At 41.2% G+C, this 26,897-nt stretch overlaps 1 protein-coding gene across 6 annotated transcripts in view; it reads left to right on the plus strand.

Moving 5' to 3' along the window:
- Positions 1 to 26,897, plus strand: part of pde4d (phosphodiesterase 4D, cAMP-specific) — a 198,318-nt gene that overhangs the window by 163,308 nt on the left and 8,113 nt on the right. For 4 of the 6 annotated variants that reach the window (XM_085181358.1, XM_085181357.1, XM_085181359.1 and 1 more), the window contains 5 exons: positions 10,177 to 10,368; positions 12,989 to 13,025; positions 13,109 to 13,185; positions 14,910 to 14,959; positions 18,960 to 19,072. In XM_085181358.1, coding sequence (XP_085037484.1) covers positions 10,177 to 10,368; positions 12,989 to 13,025; positions 13,109 to 13,185; positions 14,910 to 14,959; positions 18,960 to 19,072 — 469 coding nt within the window. Of the gene's footprint in view, positions 1 to 147; positions 8,418 to 10,176; positions 10,369 to 12,988; positions 13,026 to 13,108; positions 13,186 to 14,909; positions 14,960 to 18,959; positions 19,073 to 26,897 lie in introns of those variants that run through there. The other 2 variants (XM_085181361.1, XM_085181362.1) reach the window with 2 other exon arrangements.

Below are 26,897 nucleotides of genomic sequence, written 5' to 3' on the forward strand. Positions count from 1 at the left end.
CTACCCAGGACATAGCCCATAGCTGCTGCTCAGGGAAGCAGACAGAGTGGGGAGTCATGTAACTCTTTGACAGGGACACATATAAAAGACAGAGCAAGGGAGACAGAGGTAAGGGGCGGGAGGGGGGGAGGAACAGGAGGAGATCTTATTTCAATCAGTCAGGGGGGGGGGAAAGAGTGAAAAAGAGTAACAGAGCAAGTGCATGGCTGGATTAGGAAAGTGCAAGACCACATGCTGATCTGGCAAGAAAGATAAGAGCAATTGAGTGAGAGGGAGAGCAGGGTAACAAGCCACCTACTTTCAAATGATCTGAGCTTGACGAGGAGCAGCGGTGTGGTATTGTGCCGGGACGTAGGTTTTGCTGTTGAACAGCTCGGCAGACCTAACCACTCCACCGGACTGTGGGAAGTGAGCTCTCTCTGGATCTCTTCAGACCAGAGAGCACTTTAGGAGCACAGCGGAGGCTGGCCAGTGGGCTCCAGGTGGCCCAGAGGGAGGGTGTGTGTTTGGTTCTATGTGCATGTGGACTGCGCATATGTTTTGTGTTTGGATGTGGAAAGAAGAGCGAGACCATGAGTATCATTCTTAAGCCACGGTCACGCTCCACCAGCTCATTGAAGAACACAGAGGGAATATGGTAAATAGACCAGAAACTTTTTCCCTTTTGGCTGCGTTTCCATTTTAATCCTGCTGCATGTGTTTGTGTGTTTTTTGTGGTTTGTGTGTGTGTGTGTGTAGGTGTGTGTATTGTTCTATTGTTCTCCATCTGCCTGTTTGTTTCTGTCGCACATATTTTTTCGCTCTTCCTTGCTGGTACAGTCAAAAATCTTTCCTTTCATGTTTTTTTGTCGGTGATGCTTTACTGTGTGGTGTGTAGCATCATTCCTCTCCAATCAAAACTTCTCCCATATGCCAGTTACGTGTTTCAGGGACTGTTTTCTGTGACTTCCTCTGAGATCATGAACCTTCCTTTTTGCTAGACTGCATCAGACTACTTCATTGACATGAGTCTGGCTCGAAGTGATCCTAGAGTCTTATCCTGAGTATCCTCTTCCCAACTCTCATCTATTCAGCCGAGGAGATTATTTAAAACACAAGACAGCAAAGGCATCATTCATCGAGGAGGGTGTCATGTTGCACCATGCGCTCTCATGTATGCACATGGCTCCCATTAAATTCAGGATGCAGAATGCAGTGCCAGAAGCGCAACTTGTCCTGGCGTCCCCGGCTTGTCTCCTTCCCCCTCCTGCCTGAGCTTGTCCTTGCCTGTTAGCATTCATGTCTGTATAAGAAACTGCCCTGTGGCTTGAGCTTTGGCAGTTAAAATTCACTTTTTTCACATGGATAATGGATCAGAACAACCTTAGACAAGTGTATAATGTGCTGAAGTGTCAGAGGTGATGGCAGTGCTTGTGTGGCCCAGCAGCACGTGTTTTAAACCTGACCGACCTTGCGTCAGTCTTCTCACACTGGTATATTTTAAACAGCTCTACAACCTCCCCAGCAGAAAAATAAGGCTCAAATGAAGTGAAGACATACAGCAGTAATTAGGTCTTCCACCGCACTAGTTTCTCCAAATAGTCCTCTTAACAGTCATTACTGTACCTGATACGGTTTGAGAGGGTGTAAAACTCACAGTGTGGCCGTGCATAAAACTGACACTGGTGCTAGTGGTGACTGCAGCATGTAGCTTTCTCTCAATAAAGCCGAGAATCTGGCAGTGCTAGGTTTGTATGAGCCATCTTTTTGAACAACTACCAAAAGCAGCACTCAGCTGGACGAAGCATGCCGCCTCCTCAGTCTGTCCTGCCCTCCTCTCTTCTGTTATTTACTGTTATATGAAGGGTCCTTTCACTAATTCACAGCACTGCTTCTCTTTCATGGTTGTTATTGCTACACTTAGAAGGCAAACATAGATTTGTGACTAATAATGGCGCTTTAAATATCTGAATTGTAGGTCTGGATCGTTAGCGTTGTTTCAAGTTATGGGTGACTGTAGGCTTTTTTGTAGCTATATGGTTATGGCGACAGAGCGTGTGTCTGTATGCTCGATTGAATGCTCATGTGATTGCGTGTATGAGTCTGTATAACACTGTTCCGCGGCCTGGATGTGCGATCTGTCCCCTGACCTGAACAAACTCAAACAGACCCCTCTCCACCCAACCTTGCAAATGTAGGTTTATGTACATGGACTTTTGGTATCCATCAGAGTGTTAGCTCAGTAAACATGGCTTGAGTTTTGGAGGTGATGGATAAGGAAATGGGAAGGATCGGATGTTTGTGATATCTGGTTAACTTCATACCTGAAGAAGCGCCTTTTTCCCCTTTTCCACCCACTTTGTAATCATCAGTAATATCCGGTGTGATCAGATAAAGAATGAAAGAGCAGGAAATGTGTGATTTTAAACTTGAGCATTTGCATCTGGCTTTTGTCAGTCCCTGTTGAGCATTTCAGGCAGGCAGTAAATGCCGAAGGTTACGTGTCTGGCCTGTCATAGGGCCTGAAAATGTGCAAGTTATCTAACATTTTCCCCAGGTTTGACCTTTAGCAAGCCAGTCCTAAGATGATGCATTAGACTGAAAATAGGTCTATATTTAAGTGGAGCTCAATGTATGTAGGAGCAGAGCTGTGTTGCTTTGCTTTGAAATATGTGAACCGAGATGACGCAGCATTGCCATGGTGACCTGCGTCTTTGTCAGTCTTTCATGATTGACTGAGTTTTCTGAATGGTGCAGAGAGTGTGCGCTAAGGTAGTGTCACAGCTTACAGTGAAGGATTGGCATTATTGTATTTGACAGGGCAAGAAAAACCAGATAGAAGAAGTGGGAAAACAAGAGACTGCAAAAAGCTGGGAATTAAATTCAAACAAACATAAAGCTTTGCTGAAAACAAGGACATTACAATTTGTTTTCTTCTATGTTAGAGTTACACTTAAATAAACTCCTATATAAAATGTTACCATCACTAAAATTCACTAGTTAATGACACAGTGAATTTCAGTGATGATTTTAAATGCCAAAGACAGATTTTTGATGCATTTGCCAACTGATGGGTGCTAATTTCATGTAATGTCTGTGTATTTGCAAAGCTGCTTGTGCCAATGAATGTACGGGGCAGATAGATGACGAGTGTGTTGGTTATCAGCAAGTGGTCTGCCACTTATCAGCCTGACCTAATGCCTTTAGGGTATTGGCCTCCTCATAGTCTGTTTTTTCAGTTACTCATGTTGTTGTTGTTGTTGTTGTTTTTACTTTAATCTGAAAGCAGCCTTTGCTGTCATTTTTAATAAAAGATGACAGGGAAAGTGCTGAGCATTACCATGGTACAGCATTTTGGCCAGGTCTCTTAGTATAAAAGCAGAACAGCAGACATGAGGGAGCCATTCTCCCGTTATTAGGTTCACCATTGTGTTTATAAGCCTGTGCAGAGAAGAAGGTTGAGCCCCAGATGCTCGCACAGCTAAATTTCTTTCCTTTAGAGTCGGAGTCGTTTCACTGAATTTCCTTTTTCTAGACTCATCACAACTTAATCTTAGAGGTATCATAACACTGTGACACAATAAATGAGTGTTCACCGGTCAGAAATGTGCTACTCTGAGTATGTTCTTTAAAAATGTTAGCGAGTTGCTACAGCAACAATAGCTAGTTATAAGCTAACATTATACCAGCTAACATTAGGTTCAAGTGTCCAAAAAAATGACCCTTTCCTTCTGATAAAGAATTTAATTATATTCTCACATCATGTTTCTTTGCTAATTACCCAAGACTGAAAACTTCTATGTTCATATGTTGATTTTTATGTTTGAACACCTTGACGGTGTCATCTTTGCCTCAAGATGGGACTTCACTAATCAGCGGGTGACGTCTCTGTGGTTACGTCCAACTTTTGTAAAATGTTTTTTAATATTATTTTATGATAGTTAGTTTCAGTTTACTAAAACATACAATATCAGTACCAAAACAGCTCTTTTTGTACTTCAGAATGAAGAATTTAGACATAATTTTAAAACCTCAAAAAAATTGTTGCTTTTATTTTAAGTATGCAAAATAGTGAAGTCATTGTATTTAGTTTGGAAACAGAACAGCCACTGTCTAGCATGGTGAATATAATTAAATACCACTTAAAACATCCAATTTAGTGCTTGAAACAATCCTCTAACTCATTAGAGTGATTTAAAAAACTCTGTAGTGTACTGTACTGTATTGTACTGTATTTGCATTACATCCAGTCTTACCTTTAACAACTAACTATTCAAAAGGTTTGCATTCATAGAAACTAAAATCAAGCCAGGTGCACACGTACTACCCAACAACATGGTCATGTTCCGAGACAGGTTCTAAACTATCATAATTTTAGTTTCAGACATATGCTACTTTTTTTTTTATCAGAACACATTGTGTTTAGCCTGTGTGTTTTTCAGCGGTGAAAAATCACAAAATAAATCACGTACGGTTAGGACTGATGATACCATCAAGCAGAGGTGTTGGCTCTGCAGTATCTCCAGCAAACAAACATAGCTTTTCTGTTATTCAACATATGCCTGCAACAAATGTGTCATCCGTGCCCACTCTTCCATCTGTGGATGTTACAGTACTGTGTTTTTTTTTTCTTCTTATCTTAAGTCATGGGTGGTTGTTTTGCATTTAGAGCAGGGCCAGGTTTACCACACACTTCAGGATCACGTACCTCACGCCTACAAACATGCACGGGATCACAATCCTCTTAAATACATACACATTTGAATGCTTATACACGCGCAGTTCTTTCCTTGTCCAACTCTGCTGCCTGCTCCCCTCTGAGCCCTCGGCTTTCTAAAATAAATCCAGTGTCATCTTTCCTCTGTCTGCTTCAACGCGTCTCTGTTCTGATTTGCACAACTGCACACTTTCCACACTTTCCACATTTAAATATGCATCAATTTGATTATTTATATATTTTTTTAAAAATGATCCCTTCCACATTTTTTCAGCTTATAAGATCTTTTTAGACACTGTGCATAAACTCAAAGGAAAACATTGTGTCTCCATTACGTATTGTGTCTGGTACTGGTGCAGATTTTCTTGTCCACCAACTCTGAATGACTGTTGGAAAAACAGAGCCTCACTATCTGCCACTCGGCTTATTATTTGTCAAAGACACTTGTGCACTGACCTCTTTCTCCAGTGCATCTCCCCGCAGCTCTGTCACGTCATCTCCCGTGGTGTTTGTAATTGCTCAAGTGACCCAGGGCTAAAAATGAATGAGTCAGTGATCTATGCCATTTAGAGTGTGTGCGGGAGACGGACGGACAGAATGGGAGAACTGACGGAGACAAAAATGATGGAGAGCCAGACACAAAAAGAGAGGGGATAAAAGAGCTGTGCAGTGTCCTTAGGCATGTATGTGACCCAGCCACGTCCTGCAGTAGAAAGTCACAGCAGCCACTATTCATCTATCTCAGTGCGCTTAAAGTTTCTTATTTTTAAATGGACCACTGCTTTGCTACAGTAAATTTAAAAGGTTTTTGGCAACAGTCCACCCTCCCTTTTTCCCCCCATGCAACCCAAACTCAAACATGAAACTCCACTCCTGTGAGAAACTTTGCTCTAAATATTCATGTATGCTCTTGTAGCTGCGCACTGTTGATGCCACGCACTCTTTAAGGTACTTTTATGTTAGCACGTGTGTCCTCTTCTCTTTTTTTTCAGTGAATCATCTTCTCACACAGGCCTGATGTTGAGCTTTACGTGTAATAGAGAGACATATTTATATAAATTAATAGGTTGGAAAAGTGCATTTAATGAAGTTTTTGTTATAAACTTGTGTATAACTATAGCTACTTGGCATTTTAGCCCAAATTGACAAACCTATTCCAAGGAAGCTTTCTGACCATGTGCAAAAAAGGAAAGGCCAGTGCAAAACTAGCCTGGACTCTTATTATCTATTCTTCTGTCCCTTATTTTGTCCAAGACAAAATAGTGAGGTGACCGTAAACCTTTCAATGTGGAATAAGACAAGTGTTATCCTTATGATGTTCAGCAGATGGGATGTCTGGAACTCTATTAAAGAGCTTTCTGTCATCAATCTAGTGCTTGCAGATCAAATGTTTATGTCCTTGCCTATTATATATATCTCATTTCTGGATCACTCATTTTTGGGTAAACAGAGGTTTTCCATTCTCTTAAGCCCTGAGGTAACACAGGGTTTTCCCCCCCTGTTTTTTAACAGTAATTCTCATGTATTTACTCATGTGTTGTTGTTGATTGCGACAAGATAGTCATAGGGGTGTTGACGTTATTCTGTTTTTCTGTTTTCTGCTTGCTGAATGCAGGAAAAAAGCGATATATTCCCACTATGATGTCATTGCCCGTTCAATACCCCACTAATTCAAGCACATAGATCCATTGTGTCATTCCTGAAGAGGGTGTGTCTGTGGAATGACACTGTACACATACCCTCGCATGCTGTGAGAGGGGTTACGTGTCTCTGGTTTTAGGCGCAAATGGGAGTAGACGGTGATGTCAAAGTAGGTGCGATAATGAATCGGTCGTTACGCATATGCCTGAGTATTCTGTTTCAACACTTTCACGGTGTCATCTTTGTCCTGTTTGCACACATGAGCCGCACACCCATTAACACTTCACTACAGAGCAGCTGGAGAACGGACCGACTTGTGCAAGGAATGCCAACTTATCAGTCACTAGTGTGAGTATGTGTTTTCACACCTGCAGTGAGGAAAACAGTTGGATTACCTGACGTGATAAAAGAGTGTGTGGAAAAGGGGGTTGTGTGTGTGAGTGAAGATAAAACTGGTTTAGAGTGACACACTTCTAGAAGAGAAGTACTTTGGGAAGGAGATGGGGTGATATGCAAGGCAAGAGCTGCTTTAAGAGTTTGAGTAGGCATGTGTTTGTATGTGTGTGTGTTTGTGTGTGTGTGAGAGAAAGATAGATATAGTCATGTACCATGACTGCAAACTACTTTGCAAGGTGACAAAGGCAATACCGTTGCCTTTTCTTGCATAAGGCAGATAGCCAAACTATCAAATTCCACAATCAAAGCTTGCACTTGTTTATCTTTCTGCCACTCCATGAGATTACATCGGCGACATTTAACCATTTAATTACTGTGGAAAATATGCCCAGCATGTCCTGTGTATTACCTTGGGTATCTGACCATTTAGATGCACAGATTACAAAGTAACTGCACTGCAAATGTAATCTGCTTTATTGTATTCCTATTTCTATACTATGTATGCAATACATACATTGTGCATCAAATGGATATCAGTGACACTTGAATTATAACATGTAACAGAGAGAGTGAGTGGGAGAGAGAGACAGCCCTTCCATAATGAATGGTCCTAGGAGTGTAAGGCTGATACTTGGACTGTGTCAGCGATATTGCTCTGGGGGAGGAAAATTCAGCATAATGACTTGTTCTTCCTCACAAAGTCCCTCGTGTTCACAAACAAAAATCCAGATTTTTTCATTATAAAGTCATTAGATGTAGCTGTTGGGTCAGTGAGTTGTCTTTTGCTTAGCCCCCTTTTTTTTGTAACCATCGACCCGGCGGCGGGCCCATTTTATAAGCAGTCTTCAAACGACTGTAACACCTTTACCATTTGTGCTAGAGACAAAATTCAAACGGTTTCCGAAAGAAGGGAAAACAAGCTTTGTGAAGATATTTGGTGTATCACGGTAGCACAAAGCACTCACAAGGCACTGCTGTCTAAAAAAATCAGCGCTTCCTAGATTTTACTATGTGTTTCAGGTTACTGTAACTCCTCAACCAATTTGGTCTAGAGAGAACATTAAAATGGTTCCTGAAAGATGAGAATTATGACTCTATGATACTTATGAAGGGTTAAGTTGAGAAATAAACTGCATAAATCATACAAGATCAATAATTTGTCATTTTGTAGTGAGAAGGAATGTTTCAGTAATGTTTTAGGGACATGCTTTCTATACTATGCAAGCATGTATTTGTGCACGCTTGAAGTGCTCGCTCTGTTCTTGGACATCCTGTGCTCTTCCACATGGAAGATGATCGAGTACTGGGCACCACTGACAGGTTAAATCTGTGTTAGTTTTATTTCAGAGGATGCTGATAATCAAGAAGATAATAATTATAATGATAGAGATGTCATTCTTATGTGCATTGAGCAGCTTCCTGGGGGGAATCCCCCCTGACCTTTGCATTTACACCAGACAAGATTATGGGACTGCTTAGTAGCTGTAGCAATAAGGCAGATATCCCTGATGATTAGCGTTAGTCATCACCTGGGTGAACAATCACCTAGGAGACTAAGAAGCTCACCATGACGTCCCAGCCGGAAATGGTGTCACTGGTTAAGAAATACCTCTCAGCTATGAGTCAGTGGCGTTACTGGAACAGGGGTATTCCCAGTGGCTCTCTATGCAGTCTTTAAACAAAGGTTAATGTCTGTAGTTGTATGTTTGATGGCTCTGTATCGCGCAACATTTGTCGTTTACTGTTAATGATGTGCTAATTAGCCTGCCACCAATCCTAATCAGCCACATAATAAATGAATGGCTCATTATAATTGTAATAGATGAAACTCGTGAGTAATTTAATATCAGCCAACAGTCCACGAGTAGCGTGGACCCGTGGGGCTGACATACCTATGGAGTAGACGTGCGTTATGCTTTTTCACAGCTCATCACCTTGGGTAATGGCTGAGCGTGTTATCCCTAGAGCTGCGGAAGTCAAATGCAACAGCATGTAAGGGAGAAAAACGGAGGGATTGTGTGACTGTGTGTTGAACTATTTCTTTAAGAGCACATTTTGTGTTGGTGGACAGGGCACATGTAAGAATATAAGATGAATAACAGCATTATGTAATAATATGCTAATTAGCCATATGCTCATTTTGCTCATGCTAGTTAGCCAAGTGGAGCTAGTCTAGTAATGACTTGTTAAGGCAAGCTAGTCTCTACAAAGCTAATGTGTAAGGCTCATTCAGATAAAGAGAACTAAAAATGTGTCAGAATTACGCAGTTTATTTTATGTTGATGATCCAATCTTAAATTAATTAAGTGATTGTGATTGGGGTGATAAGATACTTTTATCTCTCCCTTAAACTCGTTGTGAATCATAGACTGTATAGAAAAAAAATAAGGACATTTTTTGTCTGTCACCAGCTTAGATTTTAAAGTGTGATGTGGATCAGATTGTGTCGGGAAAAGAACATGTGAGTAACAAAGTAGGCCAGCTCTAATAGGTACGTTGGATTACTACCCTCATGGGCCCTAGCAGGTACCATAATATACAAAATGATTATCTTATTCCATTTAATAAGTTTTTACCATGGTAATTATCCAAGGGGAATATAAATTTGTTTTCACATTGACCTTTCTACAGCTGGATTTCTGTTTTTTGAGCCACATTATTTGCTTCCCGCTGGCAAATAAACAGAATGCATGTTGTATGCTTTGCTTTTCAGACCTGGTAGCTAAGCCCTACAAAGATGTTTTTCAAAAGTTTCATTAGGGTGGAAAATAAGTCCAGCATGTTATGCACATTAGATTGGGCAGATTAAGAAAAAACTGCACATCAAACTTCTTCTGTTTTATTTTATTCCTATGCCATGTATGCAATTCCTACACTGGACATCACGTGGATATCAGTGACACTTGGATTATAACATATAACAGAGCGAGTGAGTGGGAAAGAGACAGCCCATGCATAATGAATGGTCCCAGGAGTGTAAGGCTGATACTTGGGCTGTGTCAGCGATATTGCTCTGGGGGAGAAAAACTCAGCGTAATGGCTTAGTCTTGCTCACAAAGTCCCCCAACCAGAAATAAAAAAAAAATATTATAAAGACCTTCTTTTCTGTACGGTCTATGTTAATAATTAAAACCATGTCTGGTATGAACCTAACCATGGATTTGGAGAATTACGAAACCAACCAGTGGACATGAGAGCCTGGTGCTGCAATGAAAAGTAATCAGCATTGCTAACATGTGACTAATGTGTGCATAAATCCTGTGTTTTCAGGAAGCATAGATAATTGGGTTTTATTCTGGAAACTTCCCTTCCTTTTTTTCATCATTGAACTTCAGAAATGTTGCTTGAATCTGTCAGTGGTAGAAATCTCAGTTTGCAAGATCAAATAACTTTTTTCACATACTGATTCTGATATTTGTTCTTTTCTCTTTATCTAATTACAGTTTCGATGTGGACAATGGCACATCATCAGGTCGAAGCCCCCTGGACCCAATGGCCAGCCCGGGCTCAGGCCTCATCCTGCAGGCCAATTTTGTCCACAGTCAACGGAGAGAGTCATTCCTCTACCGCTCTGACAGCGACTATGACCTCTCACCCAAGTCCATGTCGCGAAACTCCTCCATTGCCAGTGACATGTGAGTAAATGGTATCTTCTGCTTCCATCCCGACTTTCATAAAATTAACAATAATCCTGTTGAATCCTGATAAATGTCTTCTTCTTCAGCTTGAACTTGAGACCGGTAGATTTTGGGATTAGTGAGATAACTTTAGTTTTAAATCTGGGTTTGCAAAGTTATGCTGGTTTACTTCTAAAAGAGTTATATAAAGATGATAATTCAATCATAACAGATCACAGAAAACCATGACCAGCTGACCAACCCATTCTCTAAAAAAATAGCAGCACAATTTTTAGAAGATCCTGTGTTGTTCAATGCAGGGATAGTGTGAGTGTCTCCAGTTTTGAGAGGAATTTGGATTCTCGGTCATGGTTCCAGCGCAAGGAATAAGGATAAACATGTCCTACACACCTTTTGAATGCATATAAGAAACACTTTTTATAGCGTACACAGATGTAGTTGCAGAAATATCTTCCTTTGCTTTAATGACAGGACAGAGTGTGCAGTCTTTCTTTTCTGGCTGTGCTTGCAGTATCTGTATTGCTTTGAGCCTGTATTATGTTCTTTTAATTCGTCATACTATTCCTAGATTAAAGTTTATTCTTCATATAAAAAATGTGCAGCTGTCCGTGTCTGCGATTTGTCATCTGGCGACAGCACCAAGCTTTTTACATGAACTTGCACACAGCTAAGCCCAAAAAATGTGGATTGACTTACTGTGTTTATAAGCAGTGTCAGGGTCACTGTGACTGCTTAGCATTGTTGTGGCTGTTAGGCTTAGTGGAGCCATGTAACAGAAAGATGTCCCAGGTATTTTCAACTCGCCCTGTAATACAGTCCCCAGGTCTCAAAGCTTCCATCCTTTGGGCCTTATGGAACGTGTGCATGGCCTGCAGATGATTCTGGTGTCATATCTATTCTTGGCCACATTCAGCAGCACAGAAAGGGCACTGTGTAACAAACCATTCATAAGCATCCGTCTATAGGTTTGTTTTCTCAGAGTTACTGGTTTGTGTCACCTAAAGATAATAGGAAGGATTTGTGCTCTGAAATGTTTACTTTTATGTCTTTGTTTTATCATTTATCTTTTATAATCATGATTTTACATTATCTTACAGCTGTAGCAAAGAACTCAGACTTCCCAGTAACACACAAATCAGCTGGTATCTCCAGGGTCAGAGTATATATATTGATAGCTCTTTCGTATTTCCCACACAATGGTGCCTATCCAGTTACATGTACTGTACACTTTGTGCTACAGGAAATAAAAATATTGACAAAAAGAGCACTTGGATCTGCCCGAAGGAAAGACAAATAGACAGTAGGATGAATAATAATGAGTTGCAGTAACCTTAGACCTTGTTCTTGCTGCTGCTTTTTGCTCTGTGGTATTACACTAGTTACCATGTTTTAAAAAAACCTGCATGTTTCTCTCTTTTACATCTTACAGGATGAAATTTGGAATTACAATAAGAAAGCTTTATGAAATACTTAATAGCATAGCTTTATAAACATAAATCCAGGTCAAGTCAATGGAAGGAAATTATTTTCAGTGACCTCTAAAGTTCAGAACTCTCCAGAAATTTCAGGAAAACTCAAAATTCCATCCATCCATTATCTTCCGCTTATCCTTATTACAGTCACAGGGGGCTGGAGCCTATCCCAGCTTCTCTCAAAATAGAGGTAGGACAGGATGTATGCCCCCCCCCGCTTGTTACATTTAAACAACAGAAGTTGACCCAAAGTGCTTTTATTTAGTGGAATTTGCAAATTGATGACGTTTGCTTTATAAATCAAGATAGACTGCTTTCCCCTAAGCTGCCTTTTTAGGTTAAAACTACTGGTATCAGTATTGGTAGTGCCATTATTGGCCTTGTATTTGCTATCAGATCGATACCAAAATTTGCAGTATTTACTGCACTGGTGCTGCCAGGTGTTCGCAGAGCAGAGCCGTGGGGTTGTTCAGCAGAGCAGTAAAGCAAAGAGGCTCTGTGACACTAATCATCACCTGAAGCTGTTTATGGTGTTCACATAACTTGGAGGTCAGCAGGTACTGACTCAAAGTTTACTGATTAAATTTATTTTACCTCGGTTGACTGAGAAAGGCTTTTCTCTCCCTTAACAGTGTTCACTGAGGTGTCTCTAAGCAAGGCTCATGAACCCCAGCTCCAGGAGCAGCGTGTCTAGCAACAATAAAAAAAAAATGGGGGCAATCAGTGAAGACAAGACAGAAATGTGCTTAGCTAACTTTTACCTGGGTAAATTAAAGTCAGTAAAAACATGAAAGAAGAACTTAATGATCCCTATAGGTGTAGTTAGGGGCAAAGAAATGGAAAGAAGAGGTGCAAAAACAGCTTCCATGTTTTACATTATCCAGTACCATGAGAATAGGTTTGGTAGTTACTGCAAATGTCATTGAGCTAACTTACGTGTACAGTTACACAACAATAAAGCCCCTCAGTTCTCTCACTGAAGCCTGATACTGCCTTTAAACTATTAAAATTGTGAAGTATATGGCCTCCTCTGATTTGTGAACACAAAGACAAAGGCATGGAAATGAATCACCCTTCTGCTGCTGAATCATTATCATTATACTGTGAGTCTGCGTCTAACATAAATCTGTCTCTGTTTCTTCCAGTCATGGTGACGACATGATTGTAACACCCTTTGCACAGGTGAGCAGTTGCACCAGTTTTGATGTCTTGACGTCTTACATACTGCCATAATGTGACATTCAATTCTGTCATGTCCCCCTCAGGTTCTTGCAAGCTTGAGAACTGTACGAAACAACTTTGGTGCATTAACTAACCTGCAACAAGACAGAACATCCAATAAGTAAGTTTGGAAGGCTGCAAAGCTTTACTGAAACAAAACCTTGCTGTAGTGAGAGGACTCTAATAATCAGCGTGACCAGCTTATGATATCTGATCACAGTCACCTCATGGCTGAGTTGTTCTACTCTGTGGCAGTAATTTGTCATTCACATCCAGTGGCGGTCCTAGCCTGTTTGGCGCCCTGGGTGAACTCTCCCTCTGGCGCGCCCCCCCCCCCCCCCCCCCCCCACACACACACACACATACATACATAAAACATATTAAAGATTGTAGATTAACAAAAAACTGTTGTCAGAACCATACTGAACTTCACCAGAGAAACACACACACACATATGAAAAGAGAGAGAGTATGCATAGTATGCAAACGGCTACCAAACAGCCATCATAATTCATACAATGAGAACAGGACAAATCAACAATTGACAATGACTAATTAATATTCAAATCTGTAACATACTGTATTGTATGGAGTTTAGTCTGTTACTGTTGCTATTTTTACCATTTCTTCTTGGAGCAACTGTAACCCACATAATTTCCTTAATGGTTAATAAAGCATTCTGATTCTGATGGTTTCAGGATGACCTGCCATTATCCAATGACACATCTGCTTACCTGTATCTTTTGCTTGTTTCTCCTCCTCTTCTTTTCTATTTTTTCTAAACTGAGCACCTGATGGCTTTGAATTTTTCTTGTCCATCTTCCATTGGTTTTAATTTTGCACTCCAGTATGAACACAAATCCCCCAACTCGAGGATCGCCACAACATGACCTAATAGACCTACACCTTAGTTCACAGATTCACTTTGTGTAGGGTTTATTTCTGGGATTTCGCACAACTCAGGACTCAAATCATGAATACATAATGGGCTTGGATTTACAACACTATGAATGAAATGTGCTCTATTTGGAAGCAGCCGGCCCCTCCCCTTTCGACGGGTTGTGTGTTTGAGACTTTAAATCATCAAACTGTATAACAGAAATTTTAAATTGTTATTGATCCCTTTACCCCTGGTCCTAAAGTGTATGTTTATTTTCTTACTCTTCTTATATTTATTGTTTGTTTACTTGCACTGCTGTAACTGGAGCCTCGTCGTCTCGTCTCTCTATATACTGGACTGTATGTAGCGGAGATGACAGTAAAGTTTACTTTGACTTCAGTAGCAGGCTGTTTGCCTGGTGTTTTTGTGTTTGTTGGTTTGTTTGTTTTTATTTTGTTTTATTTTGCGAGTTGGTTATTAGATGCTGCTTCAGCCAGCCAGAGAATCGCCCCGCCCTCTCCTCCGTGTGCCGCACGCAGCAGGCGCACCTTGCAAACGGAGGGCGCCCTTACTCCCAGCAAATGGGCGATAGAAAACCAATCAGTGCCTGTGCCATTCCTAATATGCGCTGGCATGACGTCGGGGCAGCATGAGAACAAGCAATTTTTTTGCTGATGCCCGTGATGTTGCCCCCCACCACGATGCTGCCCCGGGCAACTGCCCGTGTCACCCGTATCAAGAACCACTACTGTTCACATCCTTCACCTGCCTGCACTGTCTCCTGTGCTCACATATAGTCAGGCTTTGCTCGCCCTCTGCTGGATATATTCAATATTACAACAACAGTGTGACTGTTGTAATAGTCACAAAAAACCAGCAAAAGGAGATTACGTTTCTTTACTTACTGTTATTTTTAAAGTTAATAACCGACTGTTTTGTGTGGCTCTTTGTTTCCCCCATGACAGAAGATCACCCATGTGTAACCCACCACCTATCACCAAGACCACCTTCACAGGTACGTAGACAGAAGAGCGGCATGACTTGATGATCTTTGTCTACTGTGTGTCCTTGTGTGTACGCGTGTGGTTCACAGCACTTTGTAAAGCAGTATTTACCTCACTTTGGCACACAGGGATCTCTAGTGTGGAAGCAGATGATAAACAACGCTAGTGAAATACAGATAATAACTTAAAATATGTAATAAATGGCTCATTCATTGTCTAAAAGCTGGTGATCAATTCTGAGTAGAACTAAAAGGAGAGCCTTACCAGAGTAGTCTCATCCATAACTGAAACTTGGGATTAAATAGTTTATAGTAACAAAACGGAAGCGCTATCATTATCATGATGTCTTTTATCAGTTTTAAGATGATAAATATGATAACAATGAAGGGCTGTCAAGCACACAAAAAGTTGTGCAATAAGCCCAAACAAACAAATAAACCCATGAGCCACAATATAAATATGAACTGTATATTTCGCAGAGAAGTGGTTCACAGCAACAATAATTAGACCGTCCGATAGTATGGTGAAGTGTTTGTTTTTATTTGGTAACACGTCTCTATTCTAAGAAGCACTCATGAGGCTGTAGCAACAGACAGATCACTGTTCCCATAACAGATTAATAGGTTGTGTGTATATATATATATAGTAATACTTGTCTTGGATAACCTAATGTGTTGAACACATTGGACAGATACCCTGTACTGCACAGATTGTCTGGTCTGCTTTAAGTGTTTTTGTTGTGAGGAAGACATGGCACAGACAGTGTTAGCTGGCTAGAATAGACTTGCCCTTGACAGTCACTTTGCTTTTTAGCAGTGTCAATGGCTGTGACCCAGCTTGTGTTTGCAGGAAAGACCGAATAACCTTCACCATTAATAAATAATTTCACTGTGCATTGCTCGGTAAAATGATCATGAGCGCGCACACAAACACATGGACATAGTCATGCGTTATAAAAGGACAAAACTATATATTATTCTATATATTTATAATAGTCATTTATTAAGGGAGCCAAATTTTTGCTTACTCTTGTATTTGTGGGCAATCCTTATAGATGTTAAAATCGAAATCTCGAGACTTACCAACCTGCTTATATATTAAGAACCGCTGACATCGTGCTATATTTAGAAAATAATCTGGTGCACAGCCCTGCCATAAACTGGTGACAGCTGTGAGTCATGAGCATAATTATTTGAGACTATTGACTGATACTTGTAACGCAAAGGCTTATTGAGCCTGCAACAAGTCGCGTTGCAGAGAAAGACAATAAAGGGAGTATAATTAAAATTAAGTCGGTAAATCAGTCAAGGAGAAGATGCTGGTCAATAAAAGTGAGATTGCATGTAGGGCTCTTTGCCCCTTCCTCTGCTTGTCTTTCCATCTTTAGCTTCCTGCCCCTGCTTGCCAGAGCAGGTTTTTTTTCTTCTGTTATCAGAAAGATGCACTAATAGTTCTTTGACCTTTTACCTGTTGTGGATGATAATAGTTGCTGGTTAAAGTAAAGAGGCAGAGACAGACAAAGATTTCAATAATCTAGAACTGGCAAAGTAACAAGGCTAAAAATCAAAGTTTCAAGCAATGCAGGTAATTTGCATAATTGATTCAAACGATTATGGCAGCTTTTTAAGCATTTAGGCACTGAGGTGAGTTTAAAGAGATGCACGTGTCACTCGCATTCAGTATTCAACACAGTAGACTTATGTTAGAATTGTGTTTTTGGTTACATTAATTCTTTTTTTTTATTGCATACGATGCAGCCAGAAGCTATTTTCAAAGCTGATGCTAGACTCAGTGTCACAAGAGCTGTCCCTCCTCCCGAGCTCTGCGTTCTCCTTCCTTTTCCTCCTTGCTGCTCCTCTTCCTCTCTCCGCTTCTCATCGTCTCCCACTCCAACTTCACCGTCAAGCTGTTCCGGTACATAGTTTGGCTGCAGCCCTGCGTCTGTGCAGCAGAGTGGCCTCTCTGAGCGCCGGTGTCTGATGTCGCACTAAGCATGAGAAGAATGTCATTGACGTCAGTGCAGTTGCTGTCAGAAAGAGTAGCACCCCAGCCACTGACACCACACCAGGGAGAGAGACACCGAGAGAGAAAAGGAGACTGAGGGGAAGCGAAGCGAGAGACAAAAAAAAGGAGCAAGAGAGAGAGAGACAAAGAGGGGAAGGATGATCAGTGGAGAAGTGTGGGAGAGGAAGGGGACTAATGGAAGCAGGATGGGAAAGATTTGTCAAAGACAATGAAGCGGGATAGGGGTTCAGAGTATGAGGTCATAGAAAGGCATTGTTGTGCACAAAACAGACCCATATGGTAACAAAATTAGTGTGCATCTCTTCCAAATATAAAGCATGAGATATTAATAAAATTTACTGATCTTGTCCTACTTGTGCAATTGAGAGCTATAAACTTGAAAACTTAATTGTGCACATTTACATCAGTAAAGCCAATATGAAGACAGAACAGTGTTTCCCAAAGGCTTTAAATGTTTAAATGTAGTCATCGTGTGTTTTAATCTGCCGCTGCCTTGTCTGTGTAACTGAATTATGGCTTTAGTGACCACACATCACAGATCACATTGCATTAAGCCCCTGTGTGCTTTCCAAAATTAGTTAAGGCATCAATATTAATTGGCTTCTGACAAGGTGACATTATCTGCTAACATAGGCTGACTTTGAGAGGGGCATGTCTTTGATCTCAAACGAAAAGAAAAGGATACCGTGGCACTGCGATGTCGGGCTCATCACGCTAAACCGCTGCCATCTTCACCATATGGTCTGCCATCTATTTGTTTACCTCTCTCTTTTGGTGTATTTGTATGCTGAGCACATATTGGCATGCATGCACACTCAGTATAGGGAGCTCCCAGCTCTGGCTTCTTACCTCCAGCAGTCCAGTCCATGTTTTGATGATCTCCCTTCCCCATCCACAGTGCGGTCCTCTCAGGCTTTAGGTACAGCTTGGGAAGAGCAGCACGTTTGGCTACCAGGGACGCTGAAGCAACAGCAGCCCACCCCCTATACACACACACACACACACACAGCATCCATAGGAAACACTGTCCAGCGTACACACACAGCACTGGGTTATACCCTTTGCTTCCCGGATACCATGGATGTTTTCATTGGCAGAGAGGCTATGGAGACAAAATCATGATGTGTTATGGTTAGCATTTTGTCTGGTGTGAGTGTGCATGTGTATGCATGTGTGCGTCTGTTGGTGTCCGTGTATTTGTATGTGTGTGTGTCTGTGAGATGTATTTCTTAACCATGTCAAGATGCTGTGAACGATCTTGTGTTTGTTCCACCCTGGACAATAGTGACATGGATCTTGCCTGGTTCTGAGCCTCTCACTGGATCCTCTTTTCCCTGATCCCCGTCTTCGCTCCATCCCTCCTATGGCAGACATGGGCCTGCTAAGCAGACTGTTGTTCATCTTGCTACATGACTGGAATTATACTTCTCTTATGAATCATACAGTAAACCCTATACACCCAGATCACTGAGTAGAATATGTGTGCTGTGTATGGGTGATAGTGAGGAAGTCTGTTTTTCTGCTGTTGCTCTCTTTGCTCTGTGGTTTACGTCTCTATTCTCTGCCGATGTTTCCTTACTGTTAACGAGCATCTGGACACACTGAATTGACTCGGGGTGGCTGTTTGCCATCCATCTCTCACAGCCATACTCCCAGGGATTGTATCTGACTTAAAAGGAAGAAGCCGGGAACTGTGGGACTGTGGTGAAGGTTTCTTTTCTCCATGGGGAATCAATGAGCTTGGCTACAGCTGACCTCTGCTCATCTGCGGGTTAGGATACGGGACATAAAGGCCCTGCTCCCACGCCCCCCACCCCTACCCCCCTCAGCTGGCTCACCTGTCCAGTATGAAGAGTCACCCATGTGTCTACTCGGGGTATCCCAGCTTAGCTGTTTGTGGGGTGGGAGACCCCGGGCCTGGACCGTCCACTAGCCCTCTGAAGCGGGCCCTTACTGATCCCCTGCCCTCCTGTCTTGCCCCTGCAGAGGAGGCCTACCAGAAACTGGCCACTGAGACCCTGGAGGAGCTGGACTGGTGCCTGGACCAGCTGGAGACGCTGCAGACGAGACACTCAGTCAGTGAGATGGCTTCAAACAAGGTAAGAATAGCTAAAAAGTTGTTGTGTTTTCTTTTTTATTCATGGCAATATGTGTTATAAGTATTGATGATTTCAGATTCATAGTTGCTGTAATGCTCTGTCTCTGTAATGTGGAAGTTGCTTCCTGGGTTTCACTTTAGCTTTTGTCTGCTTTGTTTTAATTTTGTGGCGTTTGAGCAAAATATAGTGTAGTGCTGATGCTGTGTGGGACATGCAGTACACTGTATGTGCTAAACTCTACTTGAAGTTGCACTTTTACAAATATTTACAGTATATACAGAGTTTCCTGCAGATTGAAAGTGCTAAGAAGCCAAACTACTAAGTGAAGCTTGACTGCTTAACAGAACTGTGTTCAATGTTTAACTTTATATATCTTTTAAAAAGAAATTGTGCAGCACACTTTCATGGGAGTTGTCATGTTTCTAACCCACGCCTGTGTTTTTACATGTCCATCTAAAAGAAAAAGAAATGTAAAAATACAGTCATTTTACTCATCTTATACAAAACTCTTGTATAAATTTAAATTCTGTAATGGCTTGGTTTTTTCTTGGACAAAGTTTATGTCACTTTTAGCACTGCATTAGCAAACTAACAAACAATAGTGAGATCCATTGTATAAAAGGCTGTCGATGTAGTTGATTTTAAACATAATTCCATTGTCTTTAATGACTAATAATGACTCGTTATGAACCCACTGTAAAAGCAGCACTGTAGAAACTTGATTCTTCTACATTTTATTTGTTTGTGTGTGTGTGGTTGATCTATGTGCTGCTTGATTATGTGGTTTAATGTCTTTCTTAATACTCATCAGTCATTACACCGCACATTGGTCTGTTTATGTTGTATGGTCTATATATGTTAGCGATAGGTAGTTTTGGTATGAGCATGCTCAGTCGCTTCCATTGCGTGTGTGTGTCCGTGTGTGTGAGAGTGTGTGTGTGCTGCTCTGAATGCTGATCAGCTCTGGGCTGTGGTGATGTCACACACTGTGATGTCACACGAGGTGGGACGAACCAAGAGGAGAGACAGACAAAGGAATCAAACAAAAAGCACAGGTTCACCTCTGATGTTAGTGCGATCACACACATCACGCTGCACATCTACCTCATTTAAATTTTAAAAAAATCACTTCTTTAAAAAGAGAGAGAGAGAGGGAGGGAGGGAAGGAGGTAAAAGAAAAACTGTAACATGCTCTCTTTTATCAGCACAGCTATCTTTGGTCGTCATGGCAACAGCCACAGGCTCAGCCGCCCTGCTATCTCACTCCAGCAATGCACACATACACACTCACACATGTACAGACAAAGACATCACATGTAATACAGTCGCTACATCTCCCACACATGGCCATTACTTTATGTTGTGGAGCCCGCAGACTTTAACATCGGTGTTTATCTCCTCAGCTCATCATCGAGATAAATAAAAGAAACCAAAAAAAAAAGATTGAATTCATTTGAGGAAAATGGAATAAAATTACAGAAAAATCACTTCTCCTCTCAATGTTTGGGACCATTGTTAAAACTCACCGCCCATAAAGTACAGTTCCTTGTGGGTTCCCATTCATCATCTCTGCCCTCAAATCAGGTCACAATATATTCTGGTAAAATAATGCACGTCACCTCGGAATATCACTATTCCCAAGGTTACTCTGTTAGGCTTAGAGGCTGCTGTAACAGTAGGTTAGGCAAGGTCAGTTTGCCCTCCAGGACATTCGTACTGCCATTCTACTTAATGCACTTTCACACAGTAGCTAAAAACACACACAGCACACGCACCCATTGTACACCAAATGAAACAAGTTGTTTGCAGTTGTAACACCTTCTTTGACATTAAAAGTGCACGTCTCTGCAACCCAGTATCACGGCAAAACTTGTAATAGAATCGCTGAGCCACTGGCATAGCTTGTCCATTTCAAGCTTTGACTCTTAGACATTATTAACACAGTTACACGGACAGTATGTACATATTAGCCACCTAGCTTAATCGATTCTACTGATTAAGGACCCTGAAATGTACTTCACATGTTTTTTTACTCACTACTGACTTCTTGGCTTTTTAAAAATTATTATTATTATTATTATTATTATTATTATTATTATTATTATTATTATTATTATTATCTCCCCCTGCTGGTAATTCAACTTCTGCATGTGTGTCTATTTCACCCTTTTGCAGAGGCAAAGTGTGAAATTGACACACGTCTAACAAACAGCGTGTCTATTAGACGCTTTGCCGTGATGTCGTATAGGTCTCTGAGGTGACACTTGTTGGTTCTCTGTGGGTTCAAGTTCAGGATACTCCCGTGGTTAGATATTTTTCCTTTGTGTGTGATTAAGTATTTCTGGGATTCTTTTGCTCTTCTGTAAGATCGATGTGCACTAGTCAAGTCTGATTAGCGTTGGCTGTTTTCTCATTTGAAATATCAGGGTGTCATGCTTGGATGTTCAGGTTCGAAGGTGTCCTTTTTACTAAAGGCAAGAACTCTTTCCCCCTTTTGGACTCCTACTATGGGCAACTCTTGTTACTCTTTTCTGAACTGAGTTGTTTCTTCCAGAACAAAATGACAAGGTGTGAATCAGAAGTTAGTGAGGGTGATCTTTTTGTATACAGCTTACTAGGGCGTCCCTTGGAAAAACCTAGAACCTATTCTGATGGTCGTCAAACAACGTCTTTATTGATGTTTATTGAGGTCTCAAAACTCGTCATTAAGGGTACTGGGGAGGTGATCAAATGTCTTTTTATGTGGGAAGGAGTTAAGACTTGTGTATTTTGGTTGTGTCGTGATCTCATCTGCAGATCTCCTGGCATATGGCAAGTGACTCATTAAAACTTTCTTTCTGTTTTTCTGGCATCACCGTTTTAGTAAGTCTGATTCACTTGCAGTGCGACTGGAGCGACACCTGAACAAGAATCGGGATCGTGTCACTTCTCTTTTTAACCTAAACCTGTAAGGTTGAGCTTCCCTGTATTTTGCAAATCAGCAGCAGCCTGTGGGTGTTGGTGGATATCTTCTGTTTTTATAATGACTCTCTAATTGTTGCAGCAGGTAAAGTAAATACCAAAGTCTGTAATATGGACCTGTGCTAAATGATGCTTTTCCTGTTATATATGTACACTGCTATAATGGCAGGTGCTGTTATTGAATGTGGCCAAAGTTTCAAATAATGAGGCCAACAGACAATATGTGCAAGTATAACCAGTAACAACTGATTATATCTCCTCCACTTGTTGCAGTGATACTTTTAAATGATTAAAAGTATTATTCTTTTGATATTTTACTATTTTCAAATTAGTGTTTCTTAGCAGCTCATTTCAAGAAAGAGCAAGAGGTTCCTTAGGAAACACCTAGTTTAGCAGCCTCACATCACTGATCTCAGATCTGTGCGAGGAGAGGTTTCTGCTTTTTCTGAATAAGATGTAGCTTCCCTTTAGAATTCCTTTAGTATCAGTATCAAATTCAAAAAAAGAAGTTACATTCACATTTTGAACCTTTTCTGTGCTCAAGTGTTGTTAATGTTTTCCAACAAACTGTCTTGTCCCTAAAAGTTGGATCTAGTTCAGCGAGGAGGGCTTACACATGCGGTTCAGACTCATTCTTCAGTGGCTGAATTAGTGGCTAGTTCTCTTTGCTTTTGCGTCTTGCTGCTGATCTTAGTTTTCATAGGTATACTTTGTGCTATAAATGGTACATGGACTAGTATTTGTGTGGTACAGCCCTTTTCCTAACAGTCATGCACTATGTATTGGCCCTGTGACACATTTTCACGTGTGGATTGGAGGAGCCGGGGGATCGAACCACCAACCAGTCTTACCATTACCTGTTTGTAGCCTTGCTACATATGGATTTCCTCCTTGGTGTCTTCTGTATGTCATGAATGGGTGACAGACCCATTTCATCTATAACACTGACAACAATTAAAGTGTTCCTGCTCCCTCTGCGGAGAGGGGGCATCTGCTGCCTGAATAAATGCAGAATGTGAGAAATTGATCTGGAGGTGTTGAGAGCTATATATACACAGCAGGAACAGATATTTTTGGTCACAACACACATCTATGCTCGGTGTGACACTTTCCAATTTTTACCCAATAGCTTGAGTTCACACCTCTTGGCTAAGCTATTGCTTTGTGTGTGTTTGCGTGACAGCGAGTGGGAGTTTGTGTGGACCGGTGAGGTGTAAGTGGGCCTTGTTTAAACTGTCCACCTGAGAGGAGACCATGTGTTGTGCGTGCACACATGTGCGTGTGTGTTGGGCCTGTGCTGGCCTGCTTGGCTGTGAGTCAATCAAAGCGACTGGATCTCAGCGAGCCGTTGGGCTCATCTGCTCCAGTGTAGCTGTAAATTACTCACAGTGCCAAACAGGCTGTGGAAGTGGGGCGTAAAGTAATCAGAGACAGATTTGGTCCCTTTTCAATCAATGTAAACACTCGACACATGCATGCACACATGTGCGTTTACACACACAACATGAAAAAGAAAGAACAGACTCGAAATCTAAAGAAACGCAGGAGCTGTGGATGTTTTGTGTGGGTGTGCGCAAGTTTCAATAACCTGATTGTGGTTCAAATTTTCACTGTTTTTTAGATTAAATTTTTTAAAAAGAAGTTTATATGAACCATATAAAGATCTGGAATAATCTTTTTAACTTTGACAATTGTAATTTTATATTCTGTTTATTAATGCTCATCAGCATTACTAAGGCCTTTCGCAGGCAGCCATTGCAGTGCTTTCGACGTTAGCTATGTTAGCGGCCGACATCATCCCCGACATTTATGCTTGTGTGTCATGGATTACGTGTTAATTACCGTGCGGTTGTGTTCCACTGTTTTACATGTGGTGCCAGCCGATAGAAATAAATAAAATGCTGGCCCTTTTTTCAGGGGCAAACATGCTCTTCTCTCAAGTTTTATCTCTTCATTGTACATTCCCTGCCCTGCAACAGACTGGCCATCTGTCCAGGGTGTACGCTGCCTCTCGCCCTATGGTAGCTGGGATAGGCTCCAACCACCCCCACAACCCTAATAAGGATAGGACCATGTGTCGGACACCCCTGGTTTATGGGGTAGGGTAAGTTAGATGGTGGTGATGATTAGAAAAATGATCCATCATCATCATCACTGCAATATTTATCAGTAAAGCTGTAATATCAAAACTTGCACGCTGTCTGAACTCTGAACATTGATTGGAAATGTTTTTGGACCAGTACCTCAACAGGTAATTTGAAGAGCATAAACAAGTGTTTCTACTAAGTCCAAAGTAAACATGTTTTTCACCAAAGTTTGGTTCTACTTTTCTTAGAAATACCCCCTGTCCAGATCCTAAGAATAGTATCACAGTTCAGAATTTTCCACACCTGCAATTACAAGAAGCAGTCCAGTAATTATTTGAGCTTACACATCTAATATCACTCGTTTTGGTAGGACAAGATTCAGATGCCCTGTACATTTGAATTGCAGCAAATTGCAAACAGCTCTCTGTCAATGTCCTCTGAGAATTTTAAGCTTAATTATGATTTGTAATGATTTTTTTTTTCCACTGGGACGTCGTTGGTGAGCTGACTCAACGTGGGTTTTCCTGTAAAATTTCAAATTTAAGACTTGAGATTATCGGCGGATAATTCAATGATGCTGGATGTCAACATTAAAAAATGACTGCTGGAGACATGAAATGCACTCATAAAGCATTAGGTGGATATACTCACTTTGGAGGTGTTTGTCACTTGGTGCTGCTTCAGAAAGAAAAACAAAAAACTCCTGCTTGAATAAGGTTTCATCTTTTGCTTTTGATTAAAGCGACGACCTCCCGAGCTTGCTGACACGCACACGGAGCAGCCTGTGTGGCTGCAGCACTTTCAGTTTCTGTCCTATTGAGCCCACTTCAGATAACTGTGACGCTCATTCTTTTTGTAAGACTAATGATGGGTTTTTTTTTGTGTGTGTGTGTTTACATCATCTCATCAGTGATGCTGCTGTGACTCACCTCGCTTGAATACCGGGGTGGAAGGTGACCTCAGTTTTTTTAAATATTATATCATGTTGGATGAGGTAACCTGCACTTGTATATCAAGCTGTGCAGAAGGTTAGAACAGTCGGCCATGCATCTTATATGAACATGTTTTGCATACACACAAATGTAGGTGTGTACTGTACACACACACATGCATACACAAACTAACATCCCCCTTGCACCGCAGGAATTAAAGGAAAGGGAAGGGGTAGATTTTTCCACTGACCTCAGTCCCAGCCAATCAAACAGCAGGGAGTCTCAGATCTGTTCCAATCCAAACCAATCAGAGATGATGATGAGCTCACACTTCTTTCATATCCGGGCCCTGATTCGCTGCCGTCGTACGACCGTGTGAGGGAGGCAGCCTGTGCGCTTCACATGGGAGCTTGTGTCACACATACAGAAGCAGCCAGGCAGTCCTGTTTGGGAGCTGCTGAGAGAAAAATTTTGCTGTCCTGGTGCTTTGGCATCTACTAAGCATCCGCACCATCATCAATTATTCACAGACTCAGCAGTGCATCCCTGTGCCTGACTCTGTGTGTGTGTGTTCACATGCCAATCTGTGTCACCGTGTGTGGTCACAATATGCTCGCATTGGATCTTTGGGGAGACACGTTTCTTCCGCTTCTCTGTCAGAATCTGTTTTTCTTCGGCTCGGTTCTTTGGTTATTTGCAGGACAAGAACGTGATGCTTCACTTACGGACTCTGCACAGCTGATTTACTTGGAATCGAGCTCTGCGGGCTCCTCAGGTTGAGGTCTTTTAACTGGCGGGAACTGCCTTTGTTTTACTAGCTGTCTAGTGTTTTCATTGACTGAGCAGTATACCGGACTATAAACCTGCACCTTTTCTGGTTCTGGATCGGTTTGCTTGATTTGTCAAAATGCCTGAAGCAAATTATTTGCTCTCTGTGTCCTGGGGATACATAAAGGTAAGATCCCTTCTTATATTAGTGTAGTTTTTTTTAATATATTCATGTGATTCACACCTAGTTTGATGTGATTGCTTGAATTAATTTTCATCGAGAGGACGTGGTTTTTTTTGTAACTTTCATCCGTCAGACCAGTTAAGATATACGGAGCGCGTCATATATCTCCTCAAACTGTTGCTGCATTGGTGTGAGATTTCTGGGTCCGTTTTCCATTTTGATGCATTTGTGATGTGAAGAGCCGATGTTGTGCTCGCATGGTGCTGCCAGGGTGTAATTCAAAGAAAAAATAATAATTTAGGTGACTTTGGATTCAAGAGCAAAGATGTTTTCACAAATTCTGTGGATCGTTATTTCCATTCTGATTGTTTCAAAGGTTAAACGGCACAAGTGGCCTCTTAGGTCAAAGAAAACAGCAACTCTTAGGTCTCTCCTTTTTAGGTCCATAATCTTTTAATTTTAGGTTATACAGATATCTGGAAATCTTGTAGGTTGCATTTTTATTTATATGTTGCTATTTTTATATGTTTGTAATTATTGTATTTGTGACTTTTCTGCAACAATGGCTGCAAGTGGCTCGCAGCCTCTGGTGTCATCATTATAAAAAAGCCTGTGGGTGTTCTTAAATCGGACTGAGCTCTAAAGAGACTGCTGTGGTGTTATGACTTAAAGTGATCAGTATGGCTTTACATAAATCATTGATATATACACTGTGCATTTTACAATTTCATAATTAAATTCATTCATAATTAAATAATGCATTGAGGGTTTTTTGTAAATATTTGTTTTGTAACTTTGTGGTTTGGAACATCAGTGATTTAAAGCGTTTGCCTCCACATCAATCAATTTGGCCTTCAAACCCAAAGCTGCAGCTAAATTTGGGCCTGCCACTT

This window comes from Neolamprologus multifasciatus, chromosome 12, assembly GCF_963576455.1.
Source record: "Neolamprologus multifasciatus chromosome 12, fNeoMul1.2, whole genome shotgun sequence".
Taxonomy (NCBI): domain Eukaryota; kingdom Metazoa; phylum Chordata; class Actinopteri; order Cichliformes; family Cichlidae; genus Neolamprologus; species Neolamprologus multifasciatus.